General features: G+C 48.8%; 2 protein-coding genes across 2 annotated transcripts; one reads left to right on the top strand and one right to left on the bottom strand.

Moving 5' to 3' along the window:
• Positions 1–2,522: 2,522 nt before the first annotated feature.
• Positions 2,523–15,491, bottom strand: LOC130366746 (cytochrome b5 domain-containing protein 1). Its single transcript, XM_056569074.1, has 4 exons — positions 15,244–15,491; positions 6,025–6,101; positions 5,165–5,383; positions 2,523–2,916 (listed from the first exon to the last, which is right to left on the bottom strand). Exons 1-4 carry the CDS (start codon positions 15,368–15,370, stop codon positions 2,686–2,688), a joined length of 654 nt encoding a protein of 217 aa, XP_056425049.1. The 5' UTR covers positions 15,371–15,491; the 3' UTR covers positions 2,523–2,685.
• Positions 15,489–24,005, top strand: NAA38 (N-alpha-acetyltransferase 38, NatC auxiliary subunit). Its single transcript, XM_056569075.1, has 3 exons — positions 15,489–15,665; positions 23,355–23,526; positions 23,799–24,005. The coding sequence occupies exons 1-3, from the start codon at positions 15,621–15,623 to the stop codon at positions 23,909–23,911; spliced, it is 330 nt and encodes a 109-aa protein (XP_056425050.1). The 5' UTR covers positions 15,489–15,620; the 3' UTR covers positions 23,912–24,005.
• Positions 24,006–24,551: the final 546 nt, after the last annotated feature.

Genomic DNA, 24,551 nt, shown 5'->3' with positions numbered 1-24,551 from the left:
GCTCAATAGGATTCAGGTGTGCCAGTCCATAGCATCAATGCCTTCCTCTTGCAGGAACTGCTGACACACTCCAGCCACATGAGGTCTAGCATTGTCTTGCATTCGGAGGAACCCAGGGCCAACTGCACCAGCATATGGTCTCACAAGGGGTCTGAGGATGTCATCTCGGTACCTAATGGCATTCAGGCTACCTCTGGCAAGCACATGGAGGGCAGTGCGGTGCCCCAAAGAAATGCCACCCCACACCATTACTGACCCACTGCCAAACCGGTCATGCTGGAGGATGTTGCAGGCAGCAGAACGTTCTCCACAGCGTCTCCAGACTCTGTCACGTCTGTCGCATGTACTCAGTGTGAACCTGCTTTCATCTGTGAATAGCACAGGGCGCCAGTGGCGAATTTTCCAATCTTGGTGTTCGCTGGCAAATGCTGAATGTTCTGCTCGGCGTTGGGCTGTAAGCACAACCCCCACCTTTGGACGTCAGGCCCTCATACCACCCTCATGGCATTTTGCAGGGCTCTGGCAGTGCACCTTCTTGCCACAGCTCGCATTGATGTGCCATCCTGCATGAGCTGCACTACCTGAGCCCCTTGTGTGGGTTGTAGATGCCGGCTCATGCTACCACTAGAGTGAAAGCACCGCCAGCATTCAGAAGGACAGGTGAGATTTTAATCGATGGAACTTGAGCCTATATGATATGCCCCAAGCTCCACCCCCATTGTGTAATATACAAGTACAAAATCGTCTGCTGCCGTATCCCAGTCGGACCGGTGCCAAACCTGATTAATTTTAATGCGCCTCCCTATATCCGCTTTTGTGGCTGGACTGTAAACCGTAGTATGCTGTGGTTTTCAGTCTGGCCACAAAAACAGATACAGGGCAAAAATTAGCCGACCGGAGTCACTATCTGGCTCCGGTCGCTGCTTTTAAATGTATGAGATTCAGCGCCGGTCCGGTAGGGATATGGCAGTGGCCGGTTTTGTAGTTTCCCAGATGAATCCAGCAGCCAGATCTTATAAACGTTGTGTGAATGCACCCTAAGGTACATCTGTGGACAAAAGACTTTACTGAATTGATGCTAAATCTCTCTTAGGCTGGGTTCACACTACGTTTTTGCCATACTGTTTTCAATCCGTTTTTCTAAAGAAAACCGTATGGCAAAAAAACGGATGGAACAGTATGGAAAAAAGTAAACCGTATGCGTTTTTAAACAGTATACTGTTTTTTAAAGTGCATACAGTTCCGTCAGTTTTTATAGAAAAAAAAACATACGTTTTTGAAAATTTTGTCCATTTTTAATGGGAGGGGTCTTGGGTGGGGACTTTAGGATTCAAATGCGCATGTGCAAAGTAAAAACGTATACGTTTTTCCCGTATGGAACAGTATACATGTGCGTTTCCCATTGACGTCCATGTTAAAAAAAACGTATGCGGTTGCAGTACGGTTTTTAAACCAGAGTCAAAACCGTGGTGGACCACGATTTTGTCTGACGTCAATGGGAAACGCACATGTATACGGTTCCATACAGGAAAAACGTATACGTTATTACTTTGCACATGCTCATTTGAATCCTAATGTCTCCACCCAAGACCCCTCCCATTAAAAATGGACAAAATTTTCAAAAACGTATGTTTTTTTTTCTATAAAAACTGACGGAACTGTATAAACTTTTAAAAACAGTATACTGTTTAAAAAAGCATACGGTTTACTTTTTTCCATACTGTTCCATCCGTTTTTTTGCCATACGGTTTTCTTTAGAAGAACGGATTGAAAACAGTATGGCAAAAACGTAGTGTGAACCCAGCCTTATTGGGAGGATTTTGCACCATGTGAGAGACGGCATTGCAGTCAGACCAGTTGCAATCCAGCTGGACTTTGTAGTCAGCCGAGGTACAGCTGTGGTGAGAAGAAATCACTGAATTGGCACTAAAGATCTCTCATTAGGAGTGTTTCACCACTCTGCCTCCCAGTCATACCACTCAAAATCCAGATGGACTTCCCAGTTTAGCTGAGGTGCATGTGTGGTGAGTAGACGCCACTGAATTGGTGCTAAATATCTCTAGTATTTTACCAGCCACCGTATGAGAGAATGCCTTGCAGTCAAACCCGTCTGAATCCAGATGGGCTCTTCACGCCCCCTCCCATAGGCTTGCATTGAGGAGGCGGAGCATGACGTCACACGGGGCGGAGCCTTGACGTCACAATACTCCGGCCCCGTGATCGGCAGTCATCAGACCCGGAGCGAACATGCTCCGGGGGCTGATGGTAACGGGGTGCTGCATGAAAGATCACGGGGGTCCCCAGGGCGGGACCTCCGTGATCAGGCATCTTATCCCCTATCTTTGGATAGGGGATAAGATGTCTTAGCGCCAGAGTACCCCTTTAAGATTGTGTAAAATTGTTTTTTTTTTTTCTTTTTTTTTTTTTTTTTAACTCCATACGTAACAAAGAACTATTGTAAAACTATACATATCTTTTACATAAAACCCTGAAAAATAAAGAGTCTCTAATGACCATCAAGGTATTATAAAAGGTATTTTTATTCGGCATATCAGAAGATGGCACGTGACCTGTCCGGATCGGTTACTTTAGGCAGAGTGACTCACTTATAGATTGGCTTCTACACATCATATGGACAATCATCATCAACATGGAGAGATGAGGATTTGGCGTCATCCTTGCCCATCATAGTTCTGTCAGATCATCATTGAAATACAGGTGTAGGCTGGCGGTGTGAGAATCAGAATCCATCTTCAACTCCTCAAACTCCTCGTCCTCATCCCGTACCCCGTTCTGCTCCAGTGTCTTCTCCATATTCAGAGGCACCCCGCAATATTTCCACGTGTAGCTGGCAGCGTGAGCATTGTATGGCAAATACCGGGCCAGGATCTCCCATATAGTCTCCTCAGAGCACACCTGCAATACCAGCATCATATTATTATACATGTATCACCCTAAAGGGGGAGGAGACTCACAGATCCTTCTATATATATCACCCTGCAGGAGGAGGAGACTCATAGCTCCTTCTATATATATCACCCTGCAGGAGGAGGAGACTCATATCCTTCTATATATATCACCCTGCAGGAGGAGGAGACTCATAGCTCCTTCTATATATATCACCCTGCAGGAGGAGGAGACTCATAGCTCCTTCTATATATATCACCCTGCAGGAGGAGGAGACTCATAGCTCCTTCTATATATATCACCCTGCAGGAGGAGGAGACTCATAGCTCCTTCTATATATATATCACCCTGCAGGAGGAGGAGACTCATAGCTCCTTCTATATATATATCACCCTGCAGGAGGAGGAGACTCAGAGCTCCTTCTATATATATCACCCTGCAGGAGGAGGAGACTCATAGCTCCTTCTATATGTATCACCCTGCAGGAGGAGGAGACTCATATATTCTTCTATATATATCACCCTGCAGGAGGAGGAGACTCATAGCTCCTTCTATATATATATCACCCTGCAGGAGGAGGAGACTCATAGCTCCTTCTATATATATATCACCCTGCAGGAGGAGGAGACTCAGAGCTCCTTCTATATATATCACCCTGCAGGAGGAGGAGACTCATATATCCTTCTATCTATATCACCCTGCAGGAGGAGGAGACTCATAGCCCCTTCTATATGTATCACCCTGCAGGAGGAGGAGATTCATAGCTCCTTCTATATATATCACCCTGCAGGAGGAGGAGACTCATAGCCCCTTCTATATATATCACCCTGCAGGAGGAGGAGACTCATAGCTCCTTCTATATATATATCACCCTGCAGGGGGAGGAGACTCATAGCTCCTTCTATTTGTATCACCCTGCAGGAGGAGGAGACTCATAGCTCCTTCTATATATATCACCCTGCAGGGGGAGGAGACTCATAGCTCCTTCTATTTGTATCACCCTGCAGGAGGAGGAGACTCATAGCTCCTTCTATATATATCACCCTCCAGGAGGAGGAGACTCATATATCCTTCTATATATATCACCCTGCAGGAGGAGGAGACTCATATATCCTTCTATATATATCACCCTGCAGGAGGAGGAGACTCATAGCTCCTTCTATATATATCACCCTGCAGTAGGAGGAGACTCATAGCTCCTCCTATATATATCACCCTGTAGGAGGAGGAGACTCATAGCTCCTTCTATATATATCACCCTGCAGGAGGAGGAGACTCATAGCTCCTTCTATATATATCACCCTGCAGGAGGAGGAGACTCATAGCCCCTTCTATATGTATCACCCTGCAGGAGGAGGAGACTCATAGCTCCTTCTATATATATCACCCTGCAGGAGGAGGAGACTCATAGCTCCTTCTATATGTATCACCCTGCAGGAGGAGGAGACTCATAGCTCCTTCTATATATATCACCCTGCAGGAGGAGGAGACTCATAGCTCCTTCTATATATATCACCCTGCAGGAGGAGGAGACTCATAGCCCCTTCTATTTGTATCACCCTGCAGGGGGAGGAGACTCATAGCTCCTTCTATATATATCACCCTACAGGAGGAGGAGACTCATAGCTCCTTCTATATATATCACCCTGCAGGAGGAGGAGACTCATAGCTCCTTCTCTATATATCACCCTGTAGGGGGAGGAGACTCATAGCTCCTTCTATATATATCACCCTGCAGGGGGAGGAGACTCATAGCTCCTCCTATATATATATCACCCTGCAGGAGGAGGAGACTCATAGCTCCTTCTATATATATCACCCTGCAGGAGGAGGAGACTCATAGCTCCTTCTATATATATCAACCTGCAGGAGGAGGAGACTCGTAGCTCCTATATATATATATATATATATATATATCACCCTGCAGGAGGAGACTCATAGCCCCTTCTATTTGTATCACCCTGCAGGAGGAGGAGACTCATAGCTCCTTCTATATATATCACCCTGCAGGAGGAGGAGACTCGTAGCTCCTATATATATATCACCCTGCAGGAGGAGGAGACTCATAGCCCCTTCTATTTGTATCACCCTGCATGTTTTAAGTGGTACATACCATCCACATGGGCACTGTCTTCATTTCCAATGTTTTATTAAAGTTAAGGCATACGGTCGGAGCTTCACTTGTGAGCCCAATGCTGTAGGCCTAGGGGCCCCTAGCTTTATGACTGTATAACATAAGGCGCCCAATCACACTTACCTCTAGACTGTGCTCTTGAGATGTTAACGTGTTGATGATTCGGATGATCCGAGTTTTGGATGACAAGATACCAACTTCATAGGAGGGGTCTCGCCACCATGGGCGGCCAAAGTCGGTGTCCCAATCTGAACAAGGGAAGGAGGGTGGCACGTGGAGGAAGCGTCCCTGAGGTGTGTAGTATTTCAGGCAGCCAGTTTGTGGGTCTATGTAGGTCTTGACCTGTGGAGATAAATGTATGCGGTGGTGAAGTTCAGGAGACATTTATGATAAGGACCACAACACGACAGATCAGAATAGACGATAGCAGCCCCTTATCTCTCCAGCATTTTTGACACCTACACCGACAGCAATCTATAGGGAGCTCAGGGTTATATTGTTCTCATGATAAATGGACACACAGTGATCTCCCCCTTGTGGCGGCACAAGATTATTCACATTGATTCAACCATAGTGGGGGAAAAAGGTGGCCAAAATGGCATTTTTTATGTCAATACTTCTCAAAGGTGAGCGGTATATACAAATGTGTTTAATATGGACAATCCTCTATAAGACTAACATTCAGACAGATACACATTACATGCACTGATACACTGTAACAAACTATTAAAAAAGGAAAGAAGATGGTCGCTGCTGAAGTATTTACCTTACAGAGGATTTTTCTAGACTGGATATAACTGTAACAAACCCTCAGCTGGGTGTAAGACTAAGTATGTATATTTCAGCTTCTGTATGCAAAACAGTATGATCGTATTCACGGACACTTTAACATAACCTCCAAGGGCCCCACTTCTCCTAAGAGCCCCAGACTGATAAGTATGTGTGAAAGTAACCCCCATGTACATACGGTGATGGTCACTTACATCTCTGGTCTTCACATTGAACCAATGACTGATGTCCTTTCCTGCGGCCTCAATGATCGGCTTCAATAAGATGTCACCTGACAGGACAGAAGGGAAAAATGAAGATTGATGGGACAGGAGCACAAGTGCGAGGCGACAGGAAGGGGAGAGAAATGAGATGGGGCGAGGAGGAAAGAGGAGAAAACAGAAGCATAGGAAGGAGAAAAGAGGGAATAGAAGAAACCAAGAGAGGGGGCAAAGGGAGAAGGAGAAGGGGGCAAGGGGAGGAAAAGAGAGAGAGAGAGGAAAGAGAGGACAGGGGAGAAAAGGCGGTGAGGAGTAAGGAAGAGAGAAATAGCCACAGGACATTTCTAGGAGTCAGGTGAGGGGTACTGTATATGAAGAGGAGTGAGCAGAGGACAGTGCTGGGTGAGGGGTATATAAAGAGGAGTGAGCAGAGGACAGTGCTGAGTGAGGGGTATATGAAGAGGAGTGAGTAGAGGACAGTGCTGGGTGAGGGGTATATGCAGAGGAGTGAGCAGAGGACAGTGCTGGGTGAGGGGTATATGCAGAGGAGTGAGCAGAGGACAGTGCTGGGTGAGGGGTATATGAAGAGGAGTGAGCAGAGGACAGTGCTGGGTGAGGGGTATATGAAGAGGAGTGAGCAGAGGACAGTGCTGGGTGAGGGGTATATGAAGAGAGGTGAGCAGAGGACAGTGCTGGGTGAGGTGTATATGAAGAGGGTTGAGCAGAGGACAGTGCTGGGTGAGAGGTATATGAAGAGGAGTGAGCAGAGGACAGTGCTGGGTGACGGGAATATGAAGAGGAGTGAGCAGAGGACAGTGCTGGGTGAGGGGTATATGAAGAGGAGTGAGCAGAGGACAGTGCTGGGTGAGGGGTATATGAAGAGGGGTGAGCAGAGGACAGTGCTGGGTGAGAGGTATATGAAGAGGAGTGAGCAGAGGACAGTGCTGGGTGAGGGGTATATGAAGAGAGGTGAGCAGAGGACAGTGCTGGGTGACGGGAATATGAAGAGGAGTGAGCAGAGGACAGTGCTGGGTGAGGGGTATATGAAGAGGAGTGAGCAGAGGACAGTGCTGGGTGAGGGGTATATGAAGAGGAGTGAGCAGAGGACAGTGCTGGGTGAGGGGTATATGAAGAGGAGTGAGCAGAGGACAGTGCTGGGTGAGGGGTATATGAAGAGGAGTGAGCAGAGGACAGTGCTGGGTGAGGGGTATATGAAGAGGGGTGAGCAGAGGACAGTGCTGGGTGAGAGGTATATGAAGAGGAGTGAGCAGAGGACAGTGCTGGGTTAGGGGTATATGAAGAGAGGTGAGCAGAGGACAGTGCTGGGTGATGGGAATATGAAGAGAGGTGAGCAGAGGACAGTGCTGGGTGATGGGAATATGAAGAGGAGTGAGCAGAGGACAGTGCTGGGTGAGGGGTATATGAAGAGGAGTGAGCAGAGGACAGTGCTGGGTGAGGGGTATATGAAGAGGAGTGAGCAGAGGACAGTGCTGGGTGAGGGGTATATGAAGAGGAGTGAGCAGAGGACAGTGCTGGGTGAGGGGTATATGAAGAGGAGTGAGCAGAGGACAGTGCTGGGTGAGGGGTATATGAAGAGGGGTGAGCAGAGGACAGTGCTGGGTGATCGGTATATGAAGAGGAGTGAGCAGAGGACAGTGCTGGGTGATCGGTATATGAACAGGGGTGAGCAGAGGACAGTGCTGGGTGATCGGTATATAAAGAGGAGTGAGCAGAGGACAGTGCTGGGTGAGGGGCATAAGAAGAGGGGTGAGCAGAGGACAGTGCTGGATGAGCAGAGGACAGTGCTGGATGAGCAGAGGACAGTGCTGGGTGAAGGGTATATGAAGAGGGGTGAGCAGAGCATTGTGCTGGGTGAGGGGTATATGAAGAGGGGTGAGCAGAGGACAGTGCTGGGTGAGGGGTCTATGAAGAGGGTTGAGCAGATGACAGTGCTGGGTGAGGGGTATATGAAGAGGAGTGAGCAGAGGACAGTGCTAGGTGAGGGGTATATGAAGAGAAGTGAGCAGAGGACAGTGCTGGATGAGGGGGTATATGAAGAGAAGTGAGCAGAGGACAGTGCTGGATGAGGGGGTATATGAAGAGAAGTGAGCAGAGGACAGTGCTGGGTGAGGGGTATATGAGGAGGAGTGAGCAGAGGACAGTGCTGGGTGAGGGGTATATGAGGAGGAGTGAGCAGAGGACAGTGCTGGGTGAGGGGTATATGAAGAGGAGTGGGCAGAGGACAGTGCTAGGTGAGGGGTATATGAAGAGGAGTGGCCAGAGGACAGTGCTGGATGAGGGATATATGAAGAGGAGTGGGCAGAGCATAGTGCTGGGTGATGGGTATATGAGGAGGAGTGAGCAGAGAACAGTGCTGGGTGAGGGGTTTATGAAGAGGAGTGAGCAGAGGACAGTGCTGGGTGAGGGGTATATGAAGAGGAGTGAGCAGAGGACAGTGCTGGGTGAGGGGGTATATGAAGAGGAGTGAGCAGAGGACAGTGCTGGGTGAGGGGTATATGAAGAGGAGTGAGCAGAGGACAGTGCTGGGTGAGGGGTATATGAAGAGGAGTGAGCAGAGGACAGTGCTGGGTGAGGGGTATATGAAGAGGGGTGAGCAGAGGACAGTGCTGGGTGAGGGGTATATGAAGAGGAGTGAGCAGAGGACAGTGCTGGGTGAGGGGTATATGAAGAGGAGTGAGCAGAGGACAGTGCTGGGTGAGGGGTATATGAAGAGGAGTGAGCAGAGGACAGTGCTGGGTGAGGGGTATATGAAGAGGAGTGAGCAGAGGACAGTGCTGGGTGAGGGGGTATATGAAGAGGAGTGAGCAGAGGACAGTGCTGGGTGAGGGGTATATGAAGAGGAGTGAGCAGAGGACAGTGCTGGGTGAGGGGTATATGAAGAGGAGTGAGCAGAGGACAGTGCTGGGTGAGGGGTATATGAAGAGGAGTGAGCAGAGGACAGTGCTGGGTGAGGGGTATATGAAGAGGAGTGAGCAGAGGACAGTGCTGGGTGAGGGGTATATGAAGAGGAGTGAGCAGAGGACAGTGCTGGGTGAGGGGTATATGAAGAGGAGTGAGCAGAGGACAGTGCTGGGTGAGGGGTATATGAAGAGGGGTGAGCAGAGGACAGTGCTGGGTGACGGGTATATGAAGAGCAGTGAGCAGAGGACAGTGCTGGGTGAGGGGTATATGAAGAGGAGTGAGCAGAGGACAGTGCTGGGTGAGGGGAATATGAAGAGGAGTGAGCAGAGGACAGTGCTGGGTGAGGGGTATATGAAGAGGGGTGAGCAGAGGACAGTGCTGGGTGAGGGGTATATGAAGAGGGGTGAGCAGAGGACAGTGCTGGGTGACGGGTATATGAAGAGCAGTGAGCAGAGGACAGTGCTGGGTGAGGGGTATATGAAGAGGAGTGAGCAGAGGACAGTGCTGGGTGATTGGTATATGAAGAGCAGTGAGCAGAGGACAGTGCTGGGTGAGGGGTATATGAAGAGGAGTGAGCAGAGGACAGTGCTGGGTGAGGGGTATATGAAGAGGAGTGAGCAGAGGACAGTGCTGGGTGAGGGGTATATGAAGAGGGGTGAGCAGAGGACAGTGCTGGGTGATTGGTATATGAAGAGCAGTGAGCAGAGGACAGTGCTGGGTGAGGGGTATATGAAGAGGAGTGAGCAGAGGACAGTGCTGGGTGAGGGGTATATGAAGAGGAGTGAGCAGAGGACAGTGCTGGGTGATTGGTATATGAAGAGGGGTGAGCAGAGGACAGTGCTGGGTGACGGGTATATGAAGAGCAGTGAGCAGAGGACAGTGCTGGGTGACGGGTATATGAAGAGCAGTGAGCAGAGGACAGTGCTGGGTGAGGGGTATATGAAGAGGAGTGAGCAGAGGACAGTGCTGGGTGAGGGGTATATGAAGAGCAGTGAGCAGAGGACAGTGCTGGGTGAGGGGTATATGAAGAGCAGTGAGCAGCGGACAGTGCTGGGTGAGGGGTATATGAAGAGGAGTGAGCAGAGGACAGTGCTGGGTGAGGGGTATATGAAGAGGAGTGAGCAGAGGACAGTGCTGGGTGAGGGGTATATGAAGAGGAGTGAGCAGAGGACAGTGCTGGGTGAGGGGTATATGAAGAGGAGTGAGCAGAGGACAGTGCTGGATGAGGGGTATATGAAGAGGAGTGAGCAGAGGACAGTGCTGGGTGAAGGGTATATGAAGAGGGGTGAGCAGAGCATTGTGCTGGGTGAGGGGTATATGAAGAGGGGTGAGCAGAGGACAGTGCTGGGTGAGGGGTCTATGAAGAGGGTTGAGCAGATGACAGTGCTGGGTGAGGGGTATATGAAGAGGAGTGAGCAGAGGACAGTGCTAGGTGAGGGGTATATGAAGAGAAGTGAGCAGAGGACAGTGCTGGATGAGGGGGTATATGAAGAGAAGTGAGCAGAGGACAGTGCTGGATGAGGGGGTATATGAAGAGAAGTGAGCAGAGGACAGTGCTGGGTGAGGGGTATATGAGGAGGAGTGAGCAGAGGACAGTGCTGGGTGAGGGGTATATGAGGAGGAGTGAGCAGAGGACAGTGCTGGGTGAGGGGTATATGAAGAGGAGTGGGCAGAGGACAGTGCTAGGTGAGGGGTATATGAAGAGGAGTGGCCAGAGGACAGTGCTGGATGAGGGATATATGAAGAGGAGTGGGCAGAGCATAGTGCTGGGTGATGGGTATATGAGGAGGAGTGAGCAGAGAACAGTGCTGGGTGAGGGGTTTATGAAGAGGAGTGAGCAGAGGACAGTGCTGGGTGAAGGGTATATGAAGAGGGGTGAGCAGAGCATTGTGCTGGGTGAGGGGTATATGAAGAGGGGTGAGCAGAGGACAGTGCTGGGTGAGGGGTCTATGAAGAGGGTTGAGCAGATGACAGTGCTGGGTGAGGGGTATATGAAGAGGAGTGAGCAGAGGACAGTGCTAGGTGAGGGGTATATGAAGAGAAGTGAGCAGAGGACAGTGCTGGATGAGGGGGTATATGAAGAGAAGTGAGCAGAGGACAGTGCTGGATGAGGGGGTATATGAAGAGAAGTGAGCAGAGGACAGTGCTGGGTGAGGGGTATATGAGGAGGAGTGAGCAGAGGACAGTGCTGGGTGAGGGGTATATGAGGAGGAGTGAGCAGAGGACAGTGCTGGGTGAGGGGTATATGAAGAGGAGTGGGCAGAGGACAGTGCTAGGTGAGGGGTATATGAAGAGGAGTGGCCAGAGGACAGTGCTGGATGAGGGATATATGAAGAGGAGTGGGCAGAGCATAGTGCTGGGTGATGGGTATATGAGGAGGAGTGAGCAGAGAACAGTGCTGGGTGAGGGGTTTATGAAGAGGAGTGAGCAGAGGACAGTGCTGGGTGAGGGGTATATGAAGAGGAGTGAGCAGAGGACAGTGCTGGGTGAGGGGGTATATGAAGAGGAGTGAGCAGAGGACAGTGCTGGGTGAGGGGTATATGAAGAGGAGTGAGCAGAGGACAGTGCTGGGTGAGGGGTATATGAAGAGGAGTGAGCAGAGGACAGTGCTGGGTGAGGGGTATATGAAGAGGGGTGAGCAGAGGACAGTGCTGGGTGAGGGGTATATGAAGAGGAGTGAGCAGAGGACAGTGCTGGGTGAGGGGTATATGAAGAGGAGTGAGCAGAGGACAGTGCTGGGTGAGGGGTATATGAAGAGGAGTGAGCAGAGGACAGTGCTGGGTGAGGGGTATATGAAGAGGAGTGAGCAGAGGACAGTGCTGGGTGAGGGGGTATATGAAGAGGAGTGAGCAGAGGACAGTGCTGGGTGAGGGGTATATGAAGAGGAGTGAGCAGAGGACAGTGCTGGGTGAGGGGTATATGAAGAGGAGTGAGCAGAGGACAGTGCTGGGTGAGGGGTATATGAAGAGGAGTGAGCAGAGGACAGTGCTGGGTGAGGGGTATATGAAGAGGAGTGAGCAGAGGACAGTGCTGGGTGAGGGGTATATGAAGAGGAGTGAGCAGAGGACAGTGCTGGGTGAGGGGTATATGAAGAGGAGTGAGCAGAGGACAGTGCTGGGTGAGGGGTATATGAAGAGGGGTGAGCAGAGGACAGTGCTGGGTGACGGGTATATGAAGAGCAGTGAGCAGAGGACAGTGCTGGGTGAGGGGTATATGAAGAGGAGTGAGCAGAGGACAGTGCTGGGTGAGGGGAATATGAAGAGGAGTGAGCAGAGGACAGTGCTGGGTGAGGGGTATATGAAGAGGGGTGAGCAGAGGACAGTGCTGGGTGAGGGGTATATGAAGAGGAGTGAGCAGAGGACAGTGCTGGGTGATTGGTATATGAAGAGGGGTGAGCAGAGGACAGTGCTGGGTGACGGGTATATGAAGAGCAGTGAGCAGAGGACAGTGCTGGGTGACGGGTATATGAAGAGCAGTGAGCAGAGGACAGTGCTGGGTGAGGGGTATATGAAGAGGAGTGAGCAGAGGACAGTGCTGGGTGAGGGGTATATGAAGAGCAGTGAGCAGAGGACAGTGCTGGGTGAGGGGTATATGAAGAGCAGTGAGCAGCGGACAGTGCTGGGTGAGGGGTATATGAAGAGGAGTGAGCAGAGGACAGTGCTGGGTGAGGGGTATATGAAGAGGAGTGAGCAGAGGACAGTGCTGGGTGAGGGGTATATGAAGAGGAGTGAGCAGAGGACAGTGCTGGATGAGGGGTATATGAAGAGGAGTGAGCAGAGGACAGTGCTGGGTGAAGGGTATATGAAGAGGGGTGAGCAGAGCATTGTGCTGGGTGAGGGGTATATGAAGAGGGGTGAGCAGAGGACAGTGCTGGGTGAGGGGTCTATGAAGAGGGTTGAGCAGATGACAGTGCTGGGTGAGGGGTATATGAAGAGGAGTGAGCAGAGGACAGTGCTAGGTGAGGGGTATATGAAGAGAAGTGAGCAGAGGACAGTGCTGGATGAGGGGGTATATGAAGAGAAGTGAGCAGAGGACAGTGCTGGATGAGGGGGTATATGAAGAGAAGTGAGCAGAGGACAGTGCTGGGTGAGGGGTATATGAGGAGGAGTGAGCAGAGGACAGTGCTGGGTGAGGGGTATATGAGGAGGAGTGAGCAGAGGACAGTGCTGGGTGAGGGGTATATGAAGAGGAGTGGGCAGAGGACAGTGCTAGGTGAGGGGTATATGAAGAGGAGTGGCCAGAGGACAGTGCTGGATGAGGGATATATGAAGAGGAGTGGGCAGAGCATAGTGCTGGGTGATGGGTATATGAGGAGGAGTGAGCAGAGAACAGTGCTGGGTGAGGGGTTTATGAAGAGGAGTGAGCAGAGGACAGTGCTGGGTGAGGGGTATATGAAGAGGAGTGAGCAGAGGACAGTGCTGGGTGAGGGGTATATGAAGAGGAGTGAGCAGAGGACAGTGCTGGGTGAGGGGGTATATGAAGAGGAGTGAGCAGAGGACAGTGCTGGGTGAGGGGTATATGAAGAGGAGTGAGCAGAGGACAGTGCTGGGTGAGGGGTATATGAAGAGGAGTGAGCAGAGGACAGTGCTGGGTGAGGGGTATATGAAGAGGGGTGAGCAGAGGACAGTGCTGGGTGAGGGGTATATGAAGAGGAGTGAGCAGAGGACAGTGCTGGGTGAGGGGTATATGAAGAGGAGTGAGCAGAGGACAGTGCTGGGTGAGGGGTATATGAAGAGGAGTGAGCAGAGGACAGTGCTGGGTGAGGGGTATATGAAGAGGAGTGAGCAGAGGACAGTGCTGGGTGAGGGGGTATATGAAGAGGAGTGAGCAGAGGACAGTGCTGGGTGAGGGGTATATGAAGAGGAGTGAGCAGAGGACAGTGCTGGGTGAGGGGTATATGAAGAGGAGTGAGCAGAGGACAGTGCTGGGTGAGGGGTATATGAAGAGGAGTGAGCAGAGGACAGTGCTGGGTGAGGGGTATATGAAGAGGAGTGAGCAGAGGACAGTGCTGGGTGAGGGGTATATGAAGAGGAGTGAGCAGAGGACAGTGCTGGGTGAGGGGTATATGAAGAGGAGTGAGCAGAGGACAGTGCTGGGTGAGGGGTATATGAAGAGGGGTGAGCAGAGGACAGTGCTGGGTGACGGGTATATGAAGAGCAGTGAGCAGAGGACAGTGCTGGGTGAGGGGTATATGAAGAGGAGTGAGCAGAGGACAGTGCTGGGTGAGGGGAATATGAAGAGGAGTGAGCAGAGGACAGTGCTGGGTGAGGGGTATATGAAGAGGGGTGAGCAGAGGACAGTGCTGGGTGAGGGGTATATGAAGAGGGGTGAGCAGAGGACAGTGCTGGGTGACGGGTATATGAAGAGCAGTGAGCAGAGGACAGTGCTGGGTGAGGGGTATATGAAGAGGAGTGAGCAGAGGACAGTGCTGGGTGATTGGTATATGAAGAGCAGTGAGCAGAGGACAGTGCTGGGTGAGGGGTATATGAAGAGGAGTGAGCAGAGGACAGTGCTGGGTGAGGGGTATATGAAGAGGAGTGAGCAGAGGACAGTGCTGGGTGAGGGGTATATGAAGAGGGGTGAGCAGAGGACAGTGCTGGGTGATTGGTATATGAAGAGCAGTGAGCAGAGGACAGTGCTGGGTGAGGGGTATATGAAGAGGAGTGAGCAGAGGACAGTGCTGGGTGAGGGGTATATGAAGAGGAGTGAGCAGAGGACAGTGCTGGGTGATTGGTATATGAAGAGGGGTGAGCAGAGGACAGTGCTGGGTGACGGGTATATGAAGAGCAGTGAGCAGAGGACAGTGCTGGGTGACGGGTATATGAAGAGCAGTGAGCAGAGGACAGTGCTGGGTGAGGGGTATATGAAGAGGAGTGAGCAGAGGACAGTGCTGGGTGAGGGGTATATGAAGAGCAGTGAGCAGAGGACAGTGCTGGGTGAGGGGTATATGAAGAGCAGTGAGCAGCGGACAGTGCTGGGTGAGGGGTATATGAAGAGGAGTGAGCAGAGGACAGTGCTGGGTGAGGGGTATATGAAGAGGAGTGAGCAGAGGACAGTGCTGGGTGAGGGGTATATGAAGAGGAGTGAGCAGAGGACAGTGCTGGGTGAGGGGTATATGAAGAGGAGTGAGCAGAGGACAGTGCTGGATGAGGGGGTATATGAAGAGGAGTGAGCAGAGGACAGTGCTGGGTGAGGGGTATATGAAGAGGAGTGAGCAGAGGACAGTGCTGGGTGAGGGGTATATGAAGAGGAGTGAGCAGAGGACAGTGCTGGGTGAGGTCCCCGGGTCACCTCTGTGCTTCTCGGCCAGTGGGGTGAGGTCGTACACCCGGCCCAGGTAGGACACCCATAGGTCGTTGATGGTCCGGTGCCTGGACACCTCCCGGGGTGTATAGTATGGGGATCTGGTCTCTCTCATGCCTGACGATCAGCTGTGCCCTGAGCGTAACCCTGGCAACGCGACGCGCGCCGAGCCACTTCCGGCATGTTTCGACGTCACTTCCGTGAACAAAAAGCTCGTTTCCTTAGTTTCTGCGTCTCAGCAGACTTAGGAGCATCATTTCCTGTTGTTGTCTGTACGTCATTTCCTCTCCGTACCCCCGATACATGCTGGGAGGTGTAGTCTTTTGGTGTTCCCATCGGCCTGTGCGGGGCGGAGAGCTACAGTCATGGCTGCTGTACTGGAGGAGAATGGCTGCAGCCTCCCAGCCGGGGTGAGTACTGTACTGTGTATATATATATATATATATATATATATATATCACCCTATACAGAGACCGGGGGTCATATAAGGACAGGACTAAACACTCTGAGTCCACGAGGGTGGAGGAGCCATAACCAATATGTCTTCACTGTTCACAGGGGGGAAACACGTGATCTCTTAAAGGATGTCTCTGTCATTGACCCCTCCATGACAGCCACATATGTGGTCACTCAGCTTTTCCAGTTTCCAGAATGGTGGTTGTGTCCATCATCATTATGAGACCACGTTTAATTTTTAGAAGTCTGATGGCCACTGCATCACCTGTCACCCAGCTTTCCTATACCTGAATGTTAAGTTTTCCCTACTACAGGGGATTTACATTCAGAAGTCGGGACAGAGTGAAGGCCTCCTAGGCCAGTGTTTACCAACCAGTGTGTCTCCAGCTGTTGCAAAACTTGTTTTGCAACAGCTGGAGGCACACTGGTTGGTAAACACTGCCCATGGAGCAGCGAGTGTGCTATACAGGGGCTTGGGAAAGTTAGATTAGTTTTGCATCAATATGAATGAACCCTAACCTTTTTTTTTATCTTTTATTCATTTTTCTTTGCGTCTTTGAGTAACTGGATAGAGATGATGTAGAATAGTATATAGAGTATATACAGGCTATATAAGTGATATGTATACCAGTCCTCAAAGGTTCATAGAAAGAAAATTAACCCCTTAAGGACCCAGCCATTTTACACCTTAGGACTCGGCCCTTTTTTTCACATCTGACCACTGTCACTTTAAACATTAATAACTCTGGAATGCTTTTAGTTATCAATCTGATTCCGAGATAGTTTTTTCGTGACATATTCTACTTTAACTTAGTGGTAAAATTTTGTGGTAACTTGCATCCTTTCTTGGTGGAAAAATCCCAAAATTTGATGAAAAATTAGAAAATTTTGCATTTTTCTAACTTTGAAGCTCTCTGCTTGTAATGAAAATGGATATTCCAAATATTATTTTATTCACATATACAATATGTCTACTTTGTGTTTGCATCATAAAATTAATGAGTTTTTACTTTTGGAAGACACCAGAGGGCTTCAAAGTTCAGCAGCAATTTTCCAATTTTTCACAAAATTTCCCAAATCACAATTTTTCAGGGACCAGTTCAGGTTTGAAGTGGATTTGAAGGGTCTTCATATTAGAAATACCCCATAAAAGACCCCATTATAAAAACTGCACCCCCCAAAGTATTCAAAATGACATTCAGTCAGCATTTTAACCCTTTAGGTGTTTCACAGGAATAGCAGCAAAGTGAAGGAGAAAATTCGCAATCTTCATGTTCTTGTAGACCCAATTTTTGAATTTTTACAAGGGGTAAAAGGAGAAAATGTATGCTTATATTTGTAGCCCAATTTCTCTTGAGTAAGCACATAGCTCTTATGTCCATGTAAAGTGTTCGGCGGGCGCAGAAGAGGGCTCAGAAGGGAAGGAGCGATAAGGGGATTTTGGAGCGTACGTTTTTCTGAAATGGTTTTTGGGGGGCATGTTACCTTTAGGAAGCCCCTATGGTGCCAGAACAGGAAAAAAACCCACATGGCATACCATTATGGAAACTATACCCCTTGAGGAACGTAACAAGGAATAAAGTGAGCCTTAATACCCCACAGGTGTTTCACGACTTTTGCATATGTAAAAAAAAATTAAAAAAATTTCAATAAAATGTGTTTCCCCCCAAATTTCACATTTTTGCAAGGGTTAATAGCAGAAAATACCCCCCAAAATTTGTAACCCCATCTCTTCTGAGTATGGAGGTATCCCATAAGTTGACATGAAGTGCACTAGGGGCGAACTACAATGCTCAGAAGAGAAGGAGTCATATTTGGCTTTTTGAGAGCAAATTTTGCTCGGGGGGCATGTCGCATTTAGGAAGCCCCAATGGTGCCAGAACAGCAAAATAACCCCCACACGGCATGCCTGTTTTGGAAACTAGACCCCTTGAGGAACGTAACAAGGGGTACAGTGAGCATTTACCCCCCACTGGTGTCTGTCAGATCTTTGGAACAGTGGGCTGTACAAAATTTTTAATTTGCGCAGCCCACTGTTCCAAAGATCTGTCAGACACCAGTGGGGGGTAAATGCTCACTGCACCCCTCATTACATTCCGTGAGGGGTGCAGTTTCCGAAATGGGGTCACATGTGTTTTTTTTTTTTTTTTTTTGCATTTGTCAAAACCGCTGTAACAATCAGCCACCCCTGTGCAAATCACCTCAAATGTACATGGTGCACTCTCCCTTCTGGGCCTTGTTGTGCACCCCCAGAGCACTTTACGCCCACTTATGGGGTATCTCCGTAGTCGGGAGAAATTGCATTACAAATTTTGGGGGGCGTTTTTCCCTTTTACCTCTTGTCAAAATGAAAAGTATAGGGCAACACCAGCATGTTAGTGTAAAAAATTTATTTTTTTACACTAACATGCTGGTGTAGACCCCAACTTCACCTTTTCATAAGGGGTGAAAGGAGAAATAGACCACAACATTTTGTTAGTCAATTTCTCCCGAGTACGGCGATACCCCATATGTGACCCTAAACTGTTGCCTTGAAATACGACAGGGCTCCAAAGTGAGTGAGCGCCATGCGCATTTGAGGCCTGAATTAGGGATTTGCATAGGGGTGGACATAGGGGTATTCTATGCCAGTGATTCCCAAACAGGGTGCCTCCAGCTGTTGCAAAACTCCCAGCATGCTTGGACAGTCAACGGCTGTCCGGCAATACTGGGAGTTGTTGTTTTGCAACAGCTGGAGGCTCCATTTTGAAAACAGTGGCGTACCAGACGTTTTTCATTTTTATTGGGGAGGGGAGGGGGGCTGTGTAGGGGTATGTGTATATGTAGTGTTTTTTACTTTTTATTTTATTTTGTGTTAGTGTAGTGTAGTGTAGTGTAGTGTAGTGTTTTTAGGGTACAGTCACACGGGCGGGGGGTTATAGCGAGTTTGAGCTGCCGCGCAAAATTTGCTGCATCGCAAACTTGCAGCCTGATACTCACAGTAAGCCCCCTGCCCATGTGAATGTACCCTGTACATTCACAAGGGGGGGGACCTCCAGCTGTTGCAAAACTACAACTCCCAGCATGCACAGTCTATCAGTGCATGCTGGTAGTTATAGTTTTGCAACAGCTGGAGGCACACGGGTTGGGAAACACTGAGTTAGGAAACAGACAATGTTTCCCAACCAGTGTGCCTCCTGTTGTTGCAAAACCACAACTCCCAGCATTCTCAGGCATGCTGGGAGTAGTAGTTCGGCAACATCTTTAGAGCCAGATGTTGCCGAACTACAACTCCCAGCATGCTTGGAGTTGTAGTTTGCAACATCTGGAGGACTAGTTTGCAGACCACTAATATAGTGGTTCCCAATCTGTGCCCTTCCAGATGTTGCAAAACTACAACTCCCAGTATGCCAAAACTGTCCAGGAATGCTGGGAGTTGTAGTTCTGCAACATCTGAAGGGCCAGATGTTACAGAACTACAACTCCCAGCATGCCTGGACAGTAAGGGCATGCTGAGGATGTGTAGTTTTGCAACATCTGGAAGGGCACAGTGGTCTCCAAACTGTGGACCTCCAGATGTTGCAAAACTGCAACTCCCAGCATGCCCAGATGCCAAGGGCTGTCTGGGCATGCTGGGAGTTGTAGTATACAGGGTTCCATTACAGCAATGCATGTCGCTTTACGGCGAGGTGCATTGCTGTAAAGGGACCGACCGCGGCTGAAGATCAACTCACCTGCCGCCGCCGCCGTCTTCATCGTCTGGATCCGGGTCTTCAGGGACGAGGTAAGTACCGGGGCCGGTCCCCAGCACTCCCCCGTCCCCCGCCGCGTCCTCAGGTCTTCCTCCCGTCCTCTCCGGACATCCAGGGACCGGGCAGGACGGGAGGAAGTAACCGCCCCCCCCTCCTGCGATTGGTCGGTTAACTAACCGACGGATCGCAGGGTATGGGAGGAGGTGGCAGGCTTGCCACCTCGCTCCTATTCATTAGCATGGTTCTGGCTGTCTGTGACATCCGAGATCATGCGAAATTACCGGGCGGTCGGGTCCCAGAGACCCGATCAGCCCGGTATCGCCGCAGATCGCAAGGGAGATTTCCCTTGCGATTTGCGGCGATCGCCGACATGGGGGGCCTACATGGCCCCCCTCAGCGTTTGCCCTGGATCCCTGCTGAAGGATTTCAGCAGGGATCCGCTTCCGATCTCCGCCGGGTGAGCGGCGGAGACCAGGAAAAGACATGACTTATGCATACGTCATGGGTCCTGAAGAGGTTAAAGGGGTACTCTGGTGGATAACTTTATTTATATATATTTTTTTTTTAATCAACTGGTGCCAGAAAGTTAAACAGATTTGTAAATTTACTTCTATTAAAAAATCTTAATCCTTCCAGTACTTATTCGCTGCTGAATACTACAGAGGAAATTCTTTTCTCTTTTTAGAACACAGAGCTCTCTGCTGAATCACGAGCACAGTGCTCTCTGCTGACACCTCTGTCCATTTTAGGGAACTGTCCCGAGTAGGAGAAAATCCCCATGGCAAACATATGTTGCTCTGGACAGTTCCTAAAATGGACAGAGATGTCAGCAGAGAGCTCTGTGTTCCAAAAAGAAAACTATTTCCTCTGTAGTATTCAGCAGCTAATAAGTACTGGAAGGATTAAGATTTTTTTATAGAAGTAATTTACAAAACTGTTTAACTTTCTGGCACCAGTTGATTTAAAAAAAAAAAAAGTTTTCCACCGGAGTACCCCTTTAAGGAGAATTACTGCACCTTCTATACCATCAACAATTTTGTCCTACAAACGGAACATTATACCAGCAATGAACTTTTGTGTATATTTCGGACAATTCTATGGATTGGTAACAGAACCAGTTGCTGCTAACTACATATATTTTGATGCCATAACCTACAGTGAATTTTCTTACGCTATTCATTTGGTATACAGTGGTCCCTCAAGTTACAATATTAATTGGTTCCAGGACGACCATTGTATGTTGAAACCATTGTATGTTGAGGGATCACTGTATTTGCATGTTATTTTAACATCATTTTATTATAATTCTACATATATTAGCTTCTTCATCTGATGCAGGGGCCCTGCTAAGGTGATAGTAGGTTCATTTTTTATGCACAAAAAATAGTCATTTTATTTATCACATTGTCCTTTCTAATCACTGGATCTAATTTCTTCTTAACCCCTTAAGGACCGAACATTTTTTTTCTTGCACATTCATTTTTTCCTCCTTACCTTTTAAAAATCATAACCATTTAAAAAAAAAAAATTATTTTTTTTTGCGCCACCAATTCTCCTTTGTAATTACGTCAGTCATTTCACCCCAAAAAATCTACGGCAAAACGGAAAAATCAATAATTGTACGACAAAATTGAAGAAAAAACGCCTTTTTGAAACTTTTGGGGGCTTCCGTTTCTACGTAGTACATATTTCGGTAAAAATGACACCTTTTCTTTATTCTGTAGGTCCATACGGTTAAAATGATCCCCTACTTATATCGGTTGGATTTTGTCGTACTTCTGGAAAAAAAACTTAAAGGGGTACTCCGGTGAAAACCTTTTTTCTTTTAAATCAACTGGTGGCAGAAAGTTAAACAGATTTGTAAATTACTTCTATTAAAAAATCTTAATCCTTCCAGTACTTATTAGCTGCTGAATGCTACAGAGGAAATTCCTTTCTTTTTGGAACACTGATGACATCACGAGCACAGTGCTCTCTGCTGACATCTCTGCCCATTTTAGCAACCGTGCATAGCAGATCTATGCTAAGAGCAACATGGTGGCTCAGTGGTTAGCACTGCTGCCTTGCAGTGCTGGGGATTTGGGTTCAAATCCCACTAAGGACAACAATAAATAAAGCGTTATTATTATTATTATAATAACCTCAGCAGAGAGCACTGTGCTCGTGATGTCATCAGAGAGCATTCCAAAAAGAAAAGAATTTCCTCTGTAGTATTCAGCAGCTAATAAGTACAGGAAGGATTAAGATATTTTAATAGAAGTACTTTACAAATATGTTTAACTTTCTGCCACCAGTTGATTTAAAAGAAAAAAGGTTTTCACCGGAGTACCCCTTTAACTACATGCAGGAAAATTTATACTTTTAAAAATGTCATCTTCTGACCCTTTAATATTTTTTTCACGTACAGGGTGGTATGAGGGCTCGCATTTTGCGCCTTTTCTGAAGATTTTATCGGTACCATTTTTGTTTTGATCGCTATTTATTCATTTTTGATAGTATAAAAAAATGACCAAATATACGCTATTTTGGACTTTGGAATTTTTTTTTTTTGCGCGGACGCCATTGACCGTGCAGTTTAATTGATGATATATTTTTAAAGTTTGGACATTTATGCACGCGTCGATACCGCATATGTTTATTTTTATTATGTTTATATATTGTTTTATATAGCGTTTGAGAAAAGGGGGGTGATTTAAACTTTTAATAAGGGGTTAATGTGTGTGATTTTCAACTTTTTTTTTTCAACTTTTAGTCTCCTTAGGGGACTTTTAGGAGGAATCATTAGATTCCTCATACAAATTAAATTCCTCATACAGATCAATGGGGTTTCATAGAACCACATTGATCTGTGTGCTCTGTGCTCAATTGATAAAGCCTGGTCCAGCCAGACTTAATCATTCTCAGAGCAGGAGCCGGAAATGTTAAGTGGCAAACAATACGCATACCATGACACCCAGCTTTCCCAGACAATTATATCTTTCCTTCAGCTACTGGATCATTGAATAACTGGACAAACAGGACATTCAGGGGTCTGGGAAAGCTGGTCATTTATCCCAGTAACGGCAGCTGTATTGTCATTTGTCACCCAACTTTTACTCGCTCCTGAACATCTCCGCTATTTAGTTTTAGTGGTCATTCTGGGTGGAATTATCCAGCTCTTCCAGTCTCCTGAATGGCAAATCTTTTTTTATTACAGTGGATTTGACCGTTCACAAGTCCCGAGAAGCTGGGTGATGGCCACCATGGTGGGCATCCTACGTTCTTTTCCCTGGGATTCCTGCAAATGGATTTGGGAGGGGGTATGGATGTATGACTCAGCAGCCGTGCTGTTCAGGAGCTTGGGAAAGCTAGGCGGCTACCAATATGAACGCCACCCAGCTTTCCTACTTTTAGTAATATGCATTGCTACAATTATTACTCGCCCTCTATTGCAGTGTTTCCCAACCAGTGCACCTCCAGCTGTTGCAAAACTACAACTCCCAGCATGCCCGGACAGCCTTCGGCTGTCCGGGCATGCTGGGAGTTGTAGTTTTGCAACAGCTGGAGGCACACTGGATGGGAAACACTGCACTACTGCAATGTTATTAAGTAAACCAGACAAGACTTGACATTCAGATCAGAGTCTCGGAAAGCTGGGTGAAGTGCAATGTTGTTAAGTAAACCAGACAAGACTTGACATTCAGGGTCTGGGAAAGCTGGGTGAAGTGCAATGTTGTTAGGTAAACCAGACAAGACTTGACTTTCAGGGTTTGGGAAAGCTGGGTGAAATGCAATGTTATTAAGTAAATCAGACAAGACTTGACATTCAGGGTCTGGGAAGGCTGGGTATGGAAGTGCGATGGGGGGGGGGGGGGTGTGATTGGCTCGTGTTGGTGTGACACAACGGGTTAATGTTGTCGCCCCCATTTCCAGGACTCGGACGCAGAGGCGGGTGATGGCGCTCGGCACAAACTGGAGTCTCTGCTGAACCGGAACATGCGCATCGAGATGACGGACGGGCGCTCGCTCATTGGCTGCTTCCTGTGCACGGACCGCGACTGTAACGTCATCCTGGGCTCCGCACAGGAGTTCCTCCGACCCTCAGGTGGGGCCCCTTTAAGAAGTTTGGCTCGGTGCCAGGCTCACCCCCCCCCCCCCCTGCGTATTAAATGGGTACTCCACTGGCCTGTGTTCGGAACTAAATGTTCCAAACGCCGGCCAGTGGAGTACCCCTTTAATACGTCCCCTCCCATAGACTTGCATTGAGGGGGCGTGGCCGTGATGTCACAAGGGGCGTGGCCGACCCCCGCAAAGCAAAAAAAACAGCGTTGGGAAGATTTAGTTCAGTGGAGTAACCCTTCTCCTTCTCTCCCGCAGACTCCTTCCCAGTCCGAGAGCCGCGCGTCCTGGGTCTGGCCATGGTTCCCGGTCACCACATCGTGTCCATACAGGTGGAGCTGGAGAGCGTCACCACCCCCCAGTACCTGTGACTACCCCTCCCCCGAGGACCTGTGACTACCCCTCCCCCGCACTCATCACTTTTCTATCATTAAATTATTTTTTGGGACTTTCACCGCCATCTTTATTGAGTTTGCGTTCGTTCGTCGCAGGTCACCTGATTAGCCGCAACTCAGTCTGACCCTGGAAAAGCTGGGTGACTACTACCATTGATGGTTGTCATGCAGCTTTTCTGTCTCTAACATCAAAGGTGCTTATTAAAGGGGTACTCCGCCACTAGACATCGCGAGGGGTCCCCAGTCCCCCTTTAATAAGCACCTTTGGTCTCCATGTGGCACCCGGTGTCTGTTTAGAGCGTCGGGTGCAACGCCGGAGGCTCGTGACATCACGACCACGCCCCTTCAATGCAAGTCTATGGGAGGGGGCGTGACGGCAGTCACGCCCCCTCCCATAGACTTGCATTGAGGGGGCGTGGCCATGACATCACGAGCGGGGCGTGACTGTGACTTCACGAGCCTTTGCCCCGCATCGCCAGTGTTCCGGCACGGAGCGAAGTTTGCTCCATGTGCTGAATGTCTGGGGTGCCGAAGCCAAGATCACGGGGGTCCCCAGCAGCGGGACCCCCGCAATCAGACATCTTATCCCCCATCCAAGGAAAATGAGATATGTCTG

Source organism: Hyla sarda, chromosome 4, assembly GCF_029499605.1.
Source record: "Hyla sarda isolate aHylSar1 chromosome 4, aHylSar1.hap1, whole genome shotgun sequence".
Classification (NCBI taxonomy): Eukaryota; Metazoa; Chordata; class Amphibia; order Anura; family Hylidae; genus Hyla; species Hyla sarda.
The sequence above is the reverse complement of the archived record's forward strand: the minus strand, read 5'-3'. Positions and strand labels throughout refer to the sequence as shown.

What these genes read in the sequence shown, in the direction of transcription:
- NAA38 (XM_056569075.1), top strand. Translation starts at nt 15,621, where the DNA reads ATGGCTGCTGTACTGGAGGAGAATGGCTGCAGCCTCCCAGCCGGG. An exon ending in GCTGCAGCCTCCCAGCCGGG is followed by an intron (nt 15,666 to 23,354) that starts GTGAGTACTGTA and finishes CCCCATTTCCAG; the next exon opens with GACTCGGACGCAGAGGCGGG. An exon ending in GGAGTTCCTCCGACCCTCAG is followed by an intron (nt 23,527 to 23,798) that starts GTGGGGCCCCTT and finishes TCTCTCCCGCAG; the next exon opens with ACTCCTTCCCAGTCCGAGAG.
- LOC130366746 (XM_056569074.1), bottom strand. Translation starts at nt 15,370, where the DNA reads ATGAGAGAGACCAGATCCCCATACTATACACCCCGGGAGGTGTCCAGG. An exon ending in TCAATGTGAAGACCAGAGAT is followed by an intron (nt 5,384 to 6,024) that starts GTAAGTGACCAT and finishes TTATCTCCACAG; the next exon opens with GTCAAGACCTACATAGACCC. An exon ending in CTCAAGAGCACAGTCTAGAG is followed by an intron (nt 2,917 to 5,164) that starts GTAAGTGTGATT and finishes CTGGTATTGCAG; the next exon opens with GTGTGCTCTGAGGAGACTAT.